Raw genomic sequence first — 17,340 nt, 5'->3', positions numbered from 1 at the left:
TTTCCACTTCACTCTGAAATTGCTTGAACTTTTCAAATGTTTCAGACTTGTGCTTCATCAAGTAGACATAACCATATCTACTTAGATCGTCAGTGAAGGTGAGAAAATAACGATATCCACCGCGTGCCTCCACGCTCATTGAACCACACACATCGGTATGTATGATTTCCAACAAGTCACTTGCACGCTCCATTGTTCCGGAGAATGGAGTCTTAGTCATCTTGCCCATGAGGCATGGTTCGCACGTGTCAAGTGAATCAAAGTCAAGTGACTCCAAAAGTCCATTAGCATGGAGTTTCTTCATGCGCTTTACACCAATATGACCCAAGCGGCAGTGCCACAAAAATATGGCGCTATCATCGTTTACTCTAACTCTTTTGGTCTCAATGTTATGTATATGCGTATCTCTATCAAGATTCAATATGAACAATCCTCTCACATTCGGTGCATGACCATAAAAGATGTTACTCATAGAAATAGAACAACCATTATTCTCAGACTTAAAAGAGTAACCGTCTCGCAATAAACAAGATCCAGATATAATGTTCATGCTCAACGGAGGCACTAAATAACAATGATTTAAGTTCATCACTAATCCCGATGGTAGTTGAAGTGACACTGTGCCGACGGCGATTGCATCAACCTTGGAACCGTTTCCTACGCGCATCGTCACTTCGTCTTTCGCCAGCCTTCGTCTATTCCGCAGTTCCTGCTTCGAGTTGCAAATGTGAGCAACAGAACCGGTATCGAATACCCAGGCACTACTACGAGAGCTGGTTAAGTACACATCAATAACATGTATATCAAATATACCTGATTTTTCTTTGCCCGCCTTCTTATCTGCCAGATACTTGGGGCAATTGCGCTTCCAGTGACCCATACCCTTGCAATAGAAGCACTCTGTTTCAAGCTTAGGTCCAGCCTTGGGTTTCTTCGGCGGATTGGCAACAGGCTTGCCGCTCTTCTTCGAATTGCCCTTCTTGCCTTTGCCGTTTCTCTTGAAACTAGTGGTCTTGCTCACCATCAACACTTGATGTTCTTTACGGAGTTCAGACTCTGCGACTTTCAGCATCGCAAACAAATCGCCGGGAGACTTGTTCATCCCTTGCATGTTGTAGTTCAACACAAAGCCTTTATAGCTTGGCGGCAGTGATTGAAGGATTCTGTCAGTGATAGCTTCTTGCGGGAGTTCAATCCCCAGTTCAGCTAGACGGTTTGAGTACCCAGACATTTTGAGCACATGTTCACTGACAGACGAGTTTTCCTCCATCTTGCAAGCATAGAATTTATCGGAGGTCTCATACCTCTCGATCCGGGCGTTCTTCTGAAAGATGAACTTCAACTCCTGGAACATCTCAAATGCTTCATGACGCTCAAAGCGACGTTGAAGTCCCGGTTCTAAGCCATACAAGACTGCACATTGAACTATTGAGTAGTCCTCCTTACGCGCTAACCAAGCGTTCTTAACATCCTGATCAGCCGTAGCGGGTGGTTCATCTCCTAGCGCAGCATTAAGGACATAATCCTTCTTTCCAGCTTGTAAGATTAGCTTAAGATTACGAGCCCAGTCTACAAAGTTGTTTTCATCATCTTTCAACTTAGCTTTCTCTAGGAACGTATTAAAATTGAGGATGACACTTGCGTGAGCCATGATCTACAACACAAATATATTCAAAGTGGACTTAGACTATGTTCAAGATAATTAGAGTTCAACTTAATCAAATTACAAGCTAAACTCCCACTCAAAAAGTACATCTCTCTAGTCATTTGAGTGGTTCATGATCCACCTACACTATCCCAAGTCCGATCATCACGTGAGTCGGGAGTAGTTTCAGTGGTAAGCATCCCTATGCTAATCATATCATCTATATGATTCATGATCGACCTTTCGGTCTCATGTGTTCCGAGGCCATGTCTGCACATGCTAGGCTCGTCAAGCTTAACCCGAGTGTTCCGCGTGCGCAACTGTTTTGCACCCGTTGTATGTGAACGTTGAGTCTATCACACCCGATCATCACGTGGTGTCTCGAAACGACGAACTTTAGCAACGGTGCACAGTCGGGGAGAACACAATTTCGTCTTGAAATTTTAGTGAGAGATCACCTCATAATGCTACCGTCGTTCTAAGCAAAATAAGGTGCATAAAAGGATTAACATCACATGCAATTCATAAGTGACATGATATGGCCATCATCACGTGCTTCTTGATCTCCATCACCAAAGCACCGGCACGATCTTCTTGTCACCGGCGCCACACCATGATCATCCATCAACGTGTTGCCATCGGGGTTGTCGTGCTACTTATGCTATTACTACTAAAGCTACATCCTAGCAAAATAGTAAACGCATCTGCAAGCACATATGTTAGTATAAAGACAACCCTATGGCTCCTGCCGGTTGCCGTACCATCGACGTGCAAGTCGATATTATCTATTACAACATGATCATCTCATACATCCAATATATCACATCACATCATTGGCCATATCACATCACAATCATACCCTGCAAAAACAAGTTAGACGTCCTCTAATTTTGTTGTTGCATGTTTTACGTGGTGACCAAGGGACGGCACCTCCGCGTTCAGTACACGTACAGCTCGACGATGATCTCGGCCTTCTTGATCCAGCAAGAGAGACGGAGAGGTAGAAGAGTTCTCCGGCAGCGTGACGGCGCTCCGGAGGTTGGTGATGATCTCGTCTCAGCAGGGCTCCGCCCGAGCTCCGCAGAAACGCGATCTAGAGGAAAAACTATGGAGGTATGTGGTCGGGCAGCCGTGAGAAAGTCGTCTCAAATCTGCCCTAAAAGCCCCATATATATAGGAGGAGGGAGGGGGACCTTGCCTTGGGGTCCAAGGGATCCCCAAGGGGTCGGCCGAGCCAGGGGGGAGGACTCTCCCCCCCCCCCAAACCGAGTCCTACTTGGTTTGGTGGGAGGGAGTCCTTCCCCCTTCCCACTTCTTCCCCTTTTTTTTCCTTTACTTTGATTTTTTCTCTCTTGGCGCATAGGGGATTGGTGTGCTGTCCCACCAGCCCACTAAGGGCTGGTGTGACCCCCCCAAATGCCTATGGGCTTTCCCGGAGTGGGTTGCCCCCCTCCGGTGAACCCCCGGAACCCATTCGTCATTCCGGTACATTCCCGGTAACTCCGAAAACCTTCCGGTAATCAAATGAGGTCATCCTATATATCAATCTTCGTTTCCGGACCATTCCGGAAACCCTCGTGACGTCCGTGATCTCATCCGGAACTCCGAACAACATTCGGTAACCAACCATATAACTCAAATACGCATAAAACAACGTCGAACCTTAAGTGTGCAGACCCTGCGGGTTCGAGAACTATGTAGACATGACCCGAGAGACTCCTCGGTCAATATCCAATAGCGGGACCTGGATGCCCATATTGGATCCTACATATTCTACGAAGATCTTATCGTTTGAACCTCAGTGCCAGGGATTCGTATAATCCCGTATGTCATTCCCTTTGTCCTTCGATATGTTACTTGCCCGAGATTCGATCGTCAGTATCCGCATACCTATTTCAATCTCGTTTACCGGCAAGTCTCTTTACTCGTTCCGTAATACAAGATCCCGTAACTTACACTAAGTTACATTGCTTGCAAGGCTTGTGTGTGATGTTGTATTACCGAGTGGGCCCCGAGATACCTCTCCGTCACACGGAGTGACAAATCCCAATCTTGATCCATACTAACTCAACTAACACCTTCGGAGATACCTGTAGAGCATCTTTATAGTCACCCAGTTACGTTGCGACGTTTGATACACACAAAGCATTCCTCCGGTGTCAGTGAGTTATATGATCTCATGGTCATAGGAATAAATACTTGACACGCAGAAAACAGTAGCAACAAAATGACACGATCAACATGCTACGTCTATTAGTTTGGGTCTAGTCCATCACGTGATTCTCCTAATGACGTGATCCAGTTATCAAGCAACAACACCTTGTTCATAATCAGAAGACACTGATTATCATCGATCAACTGGCTAGCCAACTAGAGGCATGCTAGGGACGGTGTTTTGTCTATGTATCCACACATGTAAATGAGTCTTCATTCAATACAATTATAGCATGGATAATAAACTATTATCTTGATACAGGAATTATAATAATAACTATACATTTATTATTGCCTCTAGGGCATAATTCCAACATATGACGTGGTGGATGTCCGGACTCCCCTAGAGCCCCCCTCCCCCTCTCTCTCTCTCTCTCTCTCGATTTGGGGCTGGACTGCATGATTTCAGATGGCCAGACTGGTCCGGCCCAAAATAGAGGTCCACTTTGGAGGCCTAAAGTGCCTGGTCCGTCAGGTGTAGACATATATGGGAGGTTTGACGATCCATGTTGGAGATGCCCTTATGATATTAGACTAGCAAAAGGGCCCGTGCGTTGCAACGAAAGAAAAAATACCACACGCTTATAATATTTTTATAATCATTTTGATTTATTAAAATAATAAGCTAACTAACTAATGTAGTCAGTCCTATCCTATTTTGTTGAGAAATCAACCCGTCCATTGTTAATTCCACCATGATGAGAAATTGAGCGGGACAAGCAAAGCAAAACAAAGAGGCTACGTGAATTGATCAATGGACTATTATCTTATTTCACTCATGGGGTAGAGAATGTGGGATCAGATGACAAACTGAAGGTGGTGTTCCATTCTCTGTCTCTACAACAATACAATTTTACATTCAATACATTCATTCATCAGCAAACAAATCCCCACAAAACGAAATTTCTTGCCTGTGCTTGGCACACGGTTGGAGGCATGGGGAGGGGATCTCACCAGATGATGAGTTCCTGCCGGAGGAGGTGATACGATGAGGGGAGCAAGGGTTAGGCGCCTCTATCTGGCCATAAGGAGTCGTCGTTGTCGCGCCATAACCTCGGAGTTCCCCGTGTGAGCCATGGAGGCCCACCTCCACCTGCAAGTACTTCGCTCCGTCGCGCCTTATCCGCGCGCCGCCGCCGTTCTGCATCGAGCAGACGCATCATCCCCAGTCAATGTAGCTGTCGCGTTGATTTGATCCAGAAGCTGTGCTCGAGCGCCGAAACGGGGGCAGCAAGCGGGCAGAGGTACGGCCGCGGAGGCGGGTGGGTTGAGATCGACAACAGTGGTCGTTGAGGTCGGCCGCGGAGGCGAGTGGTATGGCAACGGCCTAGGCACAGGCCAGGGTGGACCAGGGTCGACGCGATGCGCTCGAGCGCCGCAACGGGGGCAGTGAGCGGGGAGAGGTACGGCCGCGGAGGCGGGTGGGTTGAGATCGGCAGCGGTGGCGGTTGAGGTCGGCCGCAACGGCGAGTGGTGTGGCGGCGGCCTGGGCACAGGCCAGGATGGCCCAGGGTCGACGGGAGGAGGCGATGCGTACGGGTATAATTTTTGCAACGAATCGTTTTTCCTTTTGCGTTGCAGATAAATGATGAAGCGCGGGTTGAATAACAAAAATTACAAGGGCTTTTTTATAAAAATGTCGCGGTGGGTTTTCCAACGGAAGCAATAGCGGCTTTATTATTAACTAGCACAAATGCCCGTGCGTTGCAACGGAAGAAAAGAAAATGTAGTCCATTGATAAAAACGCTCGTGGATACTGTCAAAAAAAGGCACGTACGTAAGGTCTTAGATTATAAAATATGTACAAAGAAAGAACCTAGTGCAAGTATATCATGTCCAAAGATTATAACATTTCCCAAATATTGATGCTTAAGTTAACATGTTACAATACAAATAGTCGGTACGAAATAAAGACAAATATTGATTAGCATTGTATTCTAAATAGTATTTTTTTAAATATTTAATATGTAAAATAACAACATATTCAAACTCTACACATTTTTCTAATCAAGTTTCATATATAACATGTTTAAATTGGATTTACGGTTTAAAAGATATTGTTATTTGAAAATACATATTTATTCTGAATGGACTTCGAGGTTATTAACGCATATCTGAGGGGTGTATGTAAAAAAATTTAAAAACGATTCGTTCTGAATATAATTTGGACTGCGGGTTATTTAGCACGAAAGTAAGGGGGTTTTGTGTAAAATGTGGGAAAAACGGTTCAGCCTCACTTAAAAACGTACCGCGGATTAATTAGATGAAACTACAGGGGTGTTTTTGCAAAAATGCCATGACGGACGCCAGAAGCAGTGCGTGCTTTATTATTAGGGGAGATTCTGCTTGTATTGACGTCCGTCCCTAAAGTAATTTGGCTTTACATAACTAGCAAAAGGGCCCGTGCGTTTCAACAGAAGAAAAAAATACCACACACTTGGCACACGGTTGGAGGCATGGGGAGGGGATCTCATCAGATGATGAATTCCTGCCGGAGGAGGGGATACGATGAGGGAAGCAAGGGTTAGGCGCCTCTATCGGGCCATAAGAAGTCATCGTTGCCGCGCCATAACCTCGGAGTTCGGCGACCATAACCTAGAGCCCCCCTCCCCCTCTCTCTCTCGATTTGGGGCTGGACTGCATGATTTCAGATGGCCAGACTGTCTGGCCCAAAATAGAGGTCCACTTTGGAGGCCTAAAGTGCCTGGTCCGTGTGTAGACATATATGGGAGGTTTGACGATCCATGTTGGAGATGCCCTTATGATATTAGATATGGAAGGTTTGATGATCCGCGTTGGAGATGCCCTTACGATATTAGTTGTCATGGTGCAGGTGCATGCATCAAGTGTCAATCTAGGACAAACAAAGGATCAGTTGTAGCTAGCCCCCACCATGCTGCTTACATTATCAACATTGCTTTGTAGAGTCTTTGGCTTCTTGCGGACATACGTGTCCCCTCCTGCAATATACAATGTGACAGAGAACATTGATCATAGATCTACAAAAATGATATTAAAGCTCTTGGGTGAATCAGGGTTTGCTCCAGACCAGCTAACCTCTGTTTCATATTTTCATCTACCGTAGTCATTGATGGCTTAAGATCATGGACCGTCCCTTGAACTTACCATTTCCCATTCCTCAGCGCAGAACAGTTGCCGTTTCTTTTTTTCATGTTGAAATGAACATCACAGAGGGACTTTTAGCACACTGATTGTATTATATTGTTCTTGTTTAGTAGCAGTACATATGCTGACCATAGTATATTTTTTCCTCAAGATATACTGGCCATAATTGATTTTTGTTTTCTTGGAGGCCATACTTGAATTTTGTTTTCTTGGAGGCCATAATTGATAGTCTTTGTTTTTGTTTTCTTGGGGGCCATAGTTGATAGTAGTTGTGAGTTTCTGTCCCCATCCTCAGTGGGCATTGGCCTTTTTCTGTGGTGTTGGTTGACCCAAAGCTGGGCCGAGTATCATGGATGTGGCCCAGAAACACCTAGCACTTCTTGGGTCTATCTGTATACTTTTGATCCTATCAGCCCATCACAATTGGAACCTGGGATGGGAATTGTCATTTTGTCAATCCATTTTTTTCCCGAGAAACCACTTGGTCAATGCAGTTCTAAAACGAGATTCAGTCTAGTTTCAGTGCTGCCCGTGGAATAATATGATTTCTAGTTGATAAACAAGTTTCTGGAGATTTTTAGCTTGCTTTCTTTGAGTTCAGAGAAATTAAGCTTGAAGCTTGTGTGTGCTGATCCTTTCTTCTGCTTTGCAAGGCTTTAAATTTGTGTGCGCTGTAGGAAGAACGCTAAATACTACCTGAAATTATGGAAGTTGAAAGCTTTGCACCATCGTTTTTGAACCGCAAACCATAGAACAATTGTTCTACAGTATTTTTTAATTAATATGACCAAAAACATATATACGTCCAAAGAAATAAAAGGTAATGATGGAAAAAATCTATCCAATTCCATTTTTGGGTATCAGCATCAGATAAAAAAGTTCAGTCATCTGGTCAACATCATAGATGTGATCCAACTCAATCCTTTAAAGTAGCTAAGTGCTTCTGCTTGACCCTATGTTCTAGCAATGTCAAATCCTGCTTGAGCGTGTATTTCCAGGTGTTTTAGCTCTGTGCTTCTCTTCTGAAAATCTTTCCATTTCTTTGATTCCAAATGTTCCAACAGCCTAGTATGATAATTTCCATTGCAACGGGTTTTGGCAACTTGTGGCGAACAAGCAGTATATCATCATATGTTGAAGTTCCTCTCTGCCCTTAAGGAGTCATGGTTTCCCAGCAGTCTTGAGCAAAAGGCCAATCCCAAAAGAGGTGTAATGAAGTTTCTTCCACTCCTTCATTGCAGAATGCACAATCATAACAGTCCAGGTGCATAGTTTTTTTTTTGGAGTAAATTTCTGGTATTAACTCTATCATGCAGTAGCAACCAAAGGCAGATTTTGTGTCTTATTCTGCTAGCACACTTTCAAAGCCAGTTGAACATGATGTGCGCCTCTGCTCCTGTCTTGAGGCTGGAGTACAGTGAGATGGATGAGTATCTTTTATTACGTTCCTGGCATATCCATTTATCTTGAGTTTGACCATTGGTGTGCTGACTCATTAGGAGTTGAAGGTCATTAAGTTGTTCAAAAGCTTGTTCTGAGAGTGGGGCGTGGAATAAATCGTAGCTATCATTTGAACTGAGCAAGCAGGCCAAGGACTGGGTGTCATTTTTGGCAAAAAAGTGCAGTTCAGGAAATATGTGAAGCATAGGTCCGTCCAGCCACTTGTCATGCCAAAGTTTTATTGTGCCTCCATTGCCAGCCTTGCAGGTTGTATTACTAATTTACTATTGAATGAGGGCAAAAGTTTGAGATGTATTCTCCACCAGCTTGATCCTACCATTCTGCCCCCGGGAGTTCAGAGGAGTAATATTTGTCCCAAATCATCTTAACCCAAGGACGGTTCTCCTTGTTGAAGAACTTGTGGAGGGTTTTTCATGAATAGAGCTTTATTATGCACTGCAATATCCAAGATTCCAAGCCCACTTTGATCTCTAGGCCTGCAAACCTTATCCCAAGCAATTAATGCAGGGCCTGAGTTTTCCTGGTCATATTTTCTTTGAAACAGGCTTGGTCCCGCTTTATATATAAAACATAGTATCGAAGTACATGGCGGATCGATACAATATGGTGGAGAGGCCCCCTTACAAAGAAGATCAAAAAAGTAAAACGTGAGCCTAGAACAAGCCTAACACCTCGCCGAGGCTTGACCGAAGACTACTGAGGTGCATTACAACGCCCCCAAGAGGGTGACGGCGCGCCGCTGTCGAGTTTGAGCGTAGACAAAGGTGAAATTTTCGCTTGAAGCCCTCACACAGGGATGACATCCACGACGACGTCTTCAAGAAGCAGGCAGCACCCACGGGCATCGCCAGTGCCAGAAACATGAAGGTTTCGCTCGCAAACTCGCTTACACCACCAAGAGGAGTCCCGGCCACCACAACAACAAGGGCCAAGTTGTCGACCTCTGGCACCGCCAGAGCAGACCCGAGCCTCCCGCCACTACACCCATTGCCGCTCACATGACCAAGAGATGGAGCCACCACTGCCACCATAGAGCCTGCCGGAAAGCCAACCATGAAACCCACCATCCTGGACACATTTTTTTTCCAGAAGAAATGAAATGCCTGATATACTTATTAATTTGATCAATGATACTGGCAGGCAGGGCAAGGGCACACATGAAGAAAACAGGCAGGGCAGAAAACACAGACTTGATCAATTGTAGCCTTCCATCATAAGATAGCAAAGTGGAACATTCAGTCTTCTTAACTACTGTAACTACCTAGTAATAGCACGCTGGATGGGTTACCAAGACTTCAATGATTCTGGAAATTTTTGGGCTCTGAAAATATCAGCAAATGTCCTTCCAGTCATTGAATGATGAAAATAAGAGAAACTGGATGGTTTACCTTGCATAGAGACAATATACGGACGTACGGTTTATGAGGAACTGGGGGTTAGGATTTGCTCCATCAGTATTGTATTCTGTTCTTCAAGTCTAAGGCTTGATGGATGCCTCTTTTTAGCCAGCATAACCCATCTACTATGCTCTACTAGGACTTGGGCATATGCATATAACCCACACATGCATTTCCTTGGTCGCATTAACTGCAGAAAGGAAATTAAGAAAGACGACTCCAATCATGTCTAGCTTGTTTCAAGCATTGTCCACACGTACACCGTCGGTGCGATCAATATTACACCAATTGTTTTGGACTTAAGCCATACATGCAATCTGCAATTGTTGTGGAAATTAAGACCACCGCAGGAAACAGGGGAGCGAGGGATTTGCATTATTGGTGGTCGTACTAGAAAACACATGGTTTGGTGAGGAGGTGGTTGAAGCAGGGGATGGTAGCCTTTTTTCCGTTGTCGTCCCTGCAGGTATGAGCTAGGTAGGCCCGCTGGGGTCTTCACTCTTTTGACTTGGGAGCATCAATCATCTTCATAGATGTCACAGTACTCCGCACCGGGTTTACTGCAGGTGGATGCTGTTCTTCCGGCAAATCTGTGTAAACCGAGATGATGGAGTTGTGAATCATTGACTGGAAATCATTGCTGCCGCGTGACCTCTGAGAACACCAGATTTATTTTGTATGCCATGCAGATAAGTGGTAAACTACAGTAACTGCTGAACAAACTTATGCAGGTGCAGGTTTGATAGTACTAAGCAATAGGTCTGTCGGCAATCAAATCAAATTAGCTGCCGTATTATTAGTAAATTTTGGCAGCTTTTTAAGCAATATATTCAGGCTAGGATCCTCTCCCCTCCGGTGATCGTTTAATTTTTTTTACAACTTTCCACCCAGAACTGCACACCAAGGCCCTGTTTGGATTCTAGGGTTAGAGTTAGATTGGGTTAGAGTTGAGCTATCTAACCCTCAAAAATCCAAACAGGTAAAACTCTAACCCACCCAAGAGGTGCTTTTTTGGGTTAGAGTTAGGTGGAGACAAAAAAAAAAAATCACTTGTTACCGCATCCAGCCCGCACCAGATCCTCCCACCAACCCCCCGTCCCTCCCGTCGCCCTCCCTCCTCACCGTCCCAGCCGCCGGCCGCCACGCCCTGCCACGGCCCGCCCCGCCCCGCCCCGCCCCGCCCCGCCGAGCCCTGCCGCCGGCCGCCCCGCACGCCCAGCCGTCTGCCGCGGCCCGCCCCGCCGCGCCCTGCCGTCGGCCGCCCCGCACGCCCAGCCGTCTGCCGCCCCGCCCCGCCGCGCCCTGCCGCCGGGCCGCCCCGCACGCCCAGCCGTCTGCCGCGGCCCGCCGCGCCGCGCCCTGCCGCCGGCCGCCCCAGCGGTCTGCCGCACGCCCAGCCGTCTGCCGCGGCCCGCCCCGCCCCGCCCCGCCGCCGGCCACACAACGATCGGCCACACCAAATCCGGCAGTGAATATGGACAAAAGTAACCAAATGATTGAGAAAGGACATTTATTATCAATCTAACCCTCTCATTCAAACACCTCTTGGGTTAGAGTTAGTTCAGGGTTAGTTGAGAATTAGAATCTAACTCTAACCTCTAATCCGGTTAGAGTATCCAAACAGGGCCCAAGTCAGTGACATCATATATGTGGACGATGCACTGGTTCAATCTGTTTACTTTTATATACTTCTATTTTTTACCGTTTGTTAGACTTATCAGGCACATGTACCGCTGCCCGAGTGTACTTTGTTGAAGTGATTTGCGCTGCTCCGGGGGATGCGGGGACCGTGGGCTCTGCTCTCTAGAAACTCAGTTAGCTTCAACCTGCTACAGACATGCAGTGGGATGGTTCTAGAACGACCCAGATAGTTTTGACTCTATGCTAATTCATGGCTGCCTTTGGAATGCCCCAGATGGCACCCAGCATCACTGTAGCTGCGAATCCAAGCACTGTAGGCCATTGGATGGAGGCCAGTGAATGTCCGGATAGCATTTCAATGCCCGAGTTGAAACTGATACGGTATATAGTAGTAACATAGATATAGATAGACTAGTAGCATGCAGCAGGACACGCGCTACTTATCACCATGCCATGCGTGATCAGTTCAGCGAGTTTAATGACACAAAGCTTTGGAGCAACGCACATGGAATACATGGTACCTGCATGGCATGGCTCCTTACACAGGACAAGGCGGATGGGGAGTAGTCGGAGACGTCCAAATAGTTTGCCATTGGACTTTGCAGCAAGGAACTAGCTTTTGGGGAGCAAAGGTGGACCAGCAGTAGGTATGTCCATATACATCTCAAATGCACGTTGCCAACTGCTTCTGCGGCAGATGTTACTAACTAGCCTTCCTTCTAAGGCTCGCCGCCGCGCTCAACTGACACAGCCTCCAGTACAGGTCAGGTCAGTAGTAATTGTACCCTTTGTCCATTCCTGCAAGTCAGATTGTTCCATCTTCCATGGGATATTGTTGGTGCTCATCAGTCATGCCTTTCATGTCTCTAGTCTCTACCAGCTGCATGCCATGCCTTTCATTCATGTCTCCACCAGCTGCATGCCATGCCATGCCATGCCATGGAGAATCTCAGAGAAAACGGAGTGAGCAGATTGTAGACTGGGTGACTGACCGGCTAGGACAGGGTTATATTGGGACATGATACCGAACAAAGCAGGTGTGGGCATAGAATTCTTTCCACCTAACACTTTATGCGGCCTCTGGGGCACTAGTGATCATTTCATACTGTGCTAGCTAGCTAGCTAGCTTGCTTGCTTGCTCAAAGAAGAGATTGCAGAGGAAAAGGGAGAGGCTGTTTGGTTGGCGCCGAGTAGGGCATGCAATTTGAAGATTCAGCACCAGACCTGCAGACCATATCAGGATTTATCATCTGTCATTCGCTCGCAGCTGACCAGCCAGGTAACGTACCTTCGGCAGATTAAATAGTCATAATGTCGCAACCAATCACATTATTGATATGCCCGGCTACTTCTGTCAGAAAAGAGATGTAAATGAAGGCCGAAAAAAGGCAAATCATTGATCATGTGGTGTTTGCCACTCGGATTAATCGACAACGCACCACCGTGTTGGAAAAGGGTCGGCCGGCATATATAAGTTAATTCATTCAGGAAGATCACAACTTTGACGCATGCATGCACACACAAACACACGTTAAGACGTGTTGACTGATCAGAAATACTCTACTTAAGTAGTAGTAGTAGTTAGCAGTAACATATAAGTACTAGATAAACATGGATTGATGAATACATTGATATATATACACACACACACACATGTATAGTGATGTGACCGTCCCGGTTAAGGTTGTTTAGCACTACTACATCAATTGGTAGTGAATTATGATTGCCATTTTGAAATGATGGAACAAGCATTACTGGACTTCACATTCAGGGGCCTCTGTACCAGTGGCTTTACATTAGCTTATTCTGAAGGCCAATTAGGTAAGGAACCAAGCAATTAATGCAAAAGACTTCTTTTCCGTCCATCACCTTTCCGTTTGCTTAATTTCTAAATATCATATTCTGAAAGTGACACGCGCAAACGCAACAACATAAATATATTTTGCTTTTTTGCTGGGCTAGCTCCACTATTCTTCAATGGCTGGTGTGACTCTGGTCTGGTGGATCGGATTGACAGAAGTGTCGGCACCAGAAACCAGCACTTGTACCTTTACCCCCCTTTGCTTTTATTAAACAAAACTAGCCTTACATTATGGACCTAGCTAGGCAGATCACATGCATGGAATGAGCATGAGCCTGACATATAAAATCATCTGCAAATCCAGAGCTGGGTAGAACAATCTTACAAACAGCCTCAAACTTTCAGTACCAAACCTGCTGCACATTCTTTCTTATATGCCCGAGTTGGCTTACAAGAGGTTGCATTGCAGGCAGGCGGTCAGGGCAGGGTGATCGATGATGATGAAGGTTAGCCCAAGGGTCAGCGTTCACGTTTGCTTGTGCAACACTAGACCTGGGAAGGAGTGCCCACATTACAATAAAAGAGGGGACATCACTCACCACAGCGCCACAGCCGATTCACCAGAGAAAATGAAGCCGGAGCAGGCCACCCACAACAAGATGGCGACGGCGACGTCCTCCCCGTCTCCTGTGCTCGGCCTGCGGGGCGTGGTGAGCTCCCTCGTCGCCTTCTTCATCGTCGTCAGCTCCGTCTCCCTGCTCTTCGACCGCGGCCACGAGTCGCAGGTGCAGCTGGCGGTCCAGCACCGGCACCAGGAGGTGAAGGTGGCCGCGGCGGGGCGCCGCGACGCGCAGGTGCAGTGGACGGACGAGCTCATGGGCGAGGCCGTGAGGGGCTCCGGGGAGGAGTGCAACTGGTCCTTGGGACGGTGGGTGTACGACAACGCCTCCCAGCCGCTCTACTCCGGCCTCAACTGCTCCTTCATCTTCGACGAGGTCGCCTGCGAGAAGTACGGCCGGAATGATACCAGGTACCAGCATTGGAGATGGCAGCCCGATGGATGTGATCTTCCAAGGTATGTCTGGTTTTGTTACATACATTCATGTTTCTTTTTCTTGAATGAATAAGTTGAGAGTCTAGTTTCCAGCCGCTCTACTTCGAAATTTTGTTTATGCATGCCAACCAAAAATACCGCACTGTACTACGTATATGCTCTGTCACTGTTGCAAAATTTCGAAATTGAACTCTTTCTGGAATATATAAGGGAACTAAAAGCTTAGTAGCTGCTTGGTCTCTAGCTGAAAGCCTGAAACCAAAGGATGCATTTTTTTTTTGACCGGAACGGCAGGTGCTCTGCCTTTTCATTAAAGTAGAGGGAAAGCTGTACAGACTGAGATAACCTCAGCAAGAAAATCGAAAGAAAGTGGTCCGATGCTGCACAAAACAGCCCGGCTGTACATGTCTCACAAGACTACTCCCTGGCCTCCATAAGGAGGCCTAAATCATCTCTAATGAGCAAGCAAACCCCCTCAACTGACTTCTGCTCATTCCGAAAGATACGCCTGTTCCTCTCCTTCCAAATGTTCCAGGCCACATAGGTCGCTGCCACACATTCATCTACCCCCTCCTTTTTCGCTTGAGCAGCAAGGTTTTGTCCCACCAATCATTAATCGAAGTGGCCTGGAGTGCAACTGCTGCTACCTTGGGGTATTTGGATGCCATTCTGTGCCAAACTGTCTTCGCAAAGGAGCATCTCAAGATAAGATGACCAACAGATTCAGGAATCTGATCGCAAGCACAGCAAACATCTTGATGATCCCATCCTCTTCTAAGCAGCCTATCAGTGGTCCAAAGTCTGTTTTGGAGCAAGGTGATAACTAGCAATGGAACAACTTGAGATGGCAAAATGGGTGGTATTGGCCTGCCGAACCAGAGGGCAGTGAAAGATCAGCAGTGGAAACTTTAAATTTTCTTTTCTTTGTTCACCATGTAATTCCATACACCTGCATGGCTAGAAACAGATCATAAGTAGATGGCATGGCATCCAGTCATTCACGCCTAGTACTGTCAATATCATTTGTGACATGCGGGCTATTCTTTACATGTTGAAACAGATTCAGCGCCAGAATTTTTTGATATGATTGCTCTGCCTCTGCTCCCCAAGGACACAAAGGAGCTAATCGATTGTGAAAGATCACTAGTTGTGAGGATTTCCCATCTTGTTCTTATTTCTGTCTTGTTGAAAATGCGAAACAGGTTCAACGCCACCAAACTGCTCGAAAAGCTGAGGAACAAGAGGATGGTCTTCGTGGGCGACTCAATCAACAGGAACCAATGGGTCTCCATGGTTTGCATGGTGGAGGCCTCCATCCCTGAAGGACAAAAGATGCGCGTTTACAATGGCTCGCTTATCTCCTTCACGGCATTCGTATGTTGAACACTTGAAAGAATATACGTACTAAAAGTAAGGCATGACACTTTCTGTTAGCTGATGGAGGCACACTGTTTCAGGAATACAATGCGACAATCGACTTCTACTGGTCGCCGCTGATACTAGAATCCAACAGCGACAACCCGATAATTCACCGGGTTGAGTACCGGATCATACGGGCGGAGAAGATTGAGAAGCATGCCCGTGCCTGGGGCAATGCTGACGTTATTGTTTTCAACTCTTACCTTTGGTGGAGGAAGCAGAAGCCCGATATGAAGATGAAGGTCATGTAAGTACATCTTTTTTCGCTCTGTTGTTTCTGAAAACGATGTCAACAAAAGGAAAGAGTTGTCTGAAACTGACGCGAGCAAGTTAATAAAGTTTTTGATGCTATGGCCTGGGATTTGGAATTACCAACAAATATATGTATAATTGGCAAGTGATGAAATCCTCACCATGAGCAGGTACGGCTCATTTGAGGATGGTGATGCAAAGCTAGACGAAGTGGAGATGGTGGAAGGTTTCGAGATTGCTCTCAAGAAACTAACCGAGTGGGTGGGAGCGAATGTCAACAACAAGACTAAAATCTATTTCGCAGGCTCGTCGCCTACCCATACCTGGTGAGACAAAAAAACTGAAACCTATCCATCAACCGTTGAACCTGACAACCAACAGATTCTATTTACAAGTACTATATCACACGATCTCACACATAAACAAACTTTCAGGGCAAGCGACTGGGGTGGAGACGACAGCAACAAGTGCCTGAACGAGTCCGAGCCGATCCAGAAGGTGGGGTACAAAGGCGCGACCACGGACTACAGCATGATGGACAAGGCGAAGCACATCTTCAGACCACTGGAGCAGAAAGGCATAAGCGTTCAGATACTCAACTTCACCCAGCTGACCGACTACCGCATCGACGCGCACCCCACCGTGTTCCGGCGGCAGTTCACCCCCCTCACGGCGGAGCAGATCGCCAACCCGAGCAGCTACGCCGACTGCACGCATTGGTGCCTCCCCGGCGTCCCGGACGTGTGGAACCACTTCCTCTACTCGTATCTCGTGCAGAAATCATGATGTAAATATACATATGCATGCCATTTCTTGTTCGTTCGGGGTCTTGTTTTCCCGGTTGTGGGAGGGTCTAGATTAGGCCGCTGCTGCCTTAATGTATAGGACATGCCCCGCGTCAAAAAAAGAGAGAAGGTTTCTCTGCACTTCTTGTAAAGAGCCAAGGAAGTGTATATGAGATTATGAGTACTAGTAGTACAAATGCCCGTGCGTTGTATCGGGCTAGAAAAAAGTGCAGAAGGAGGGGAGGGTGTTAAGCAAACCTTCCAAAGCATATCCTGCAAGGGTGAATGGAGATGTTATGAAAACTGGACCTTGTAAGCCGACGATGCAGTCTAGGTCCCCTTTCTCTCCTCCCCTTCTCCCCTCCGAAACGAATTGAGGTCCAGTGCCTTGAGAGAGCCAAGGCACCGGTGAACAATGTGGTGCCTTGCCCCTCATTTTTGTACGTTAGATCGAGAATCGGTGGTCGTATGAACATCAAGTGCTCTTCTATACCCGAACAGTAAATTTGAAAAAATTGTAAAAATGTTTAAAATGTTTTGAAATT

The 17,340-nt window shown here is 46.5% G+C and overlaps 1 protein-coding gene across 1 annotated transcript; it reads left to right on the top strand.

The window, feature by feature from the left end:
- Positions 1-13,571: 13,571 nt before the first annotated feature.
- On the top strand, positions 13,572-17,052 carry LOC123398437 (protein trichome birefringence-like 34). The gene is made up of 6 exons (XM_045092907.1): positions 13,572-13,655; positions 13,755-14,360; positions 15,542-15,713; positions 15,797-16,005; positions 16,181-16,336; positions 16,445-17,052. Exons 2-6 carry the CDS (start codon positions 13,780-13,782, stop codon positions 16,794-16,796), a joined length of 1,470 nt encoding a protein of 489 aa, XP_044948842.1. The 5' UTR covers positions 13,572-13,655; positions 13,755-13,779; the 3' UTR covers positions 16,797-17,052.
- The last annotated feature ends 288 nt before the right edge of the window (positions 17,053-17,340 follow it).

This window comes from Hordeum vulgare, chromosome 5H (genome assembly GCF_904849725.1).
Source record: "Hordeum vulgare subsp. vulgare chromosome 5H, MorexV3_pseudomolecules_assembly, whole genome shotgun sequence".
NCBI lineage: Eukaryota > Viridiplantae > Streptophyta > Magnoliopsida > Poales > Poaceae > Hordeum > Hordeum vulgare.
This window is presented reverse-complemented; position numbering and strand designations above follow the sequence as displayed.

What these genes read in the sequence shown, in the direction of transcription:
- LOC123398437 (XM_045092907.1), top strand. Translation starts at nt 13,780, where the DNA reads ATGATGATGAAGGTTAGCCCAAGGGTCAGCGTTCACGTTTGCTTGTGC. An exon ending in GATGGATGTGATCTTCCAAG is followed by an intron (nt 14,361 to 15,541) that starts GTATGTCTGGTT and finishes AATGCGAAACAG; the next exon opens with GTTCAACGCCACCAAACTGC. An exon ending in TTATCTCCTTCACGGCATTC is followed by an intron (nt 15,714 to 15,796) that starts GTATGTTGAACA and finishes ACACTGTTTCAG; the next exon opens with GAATACAATGCGACAATCGA.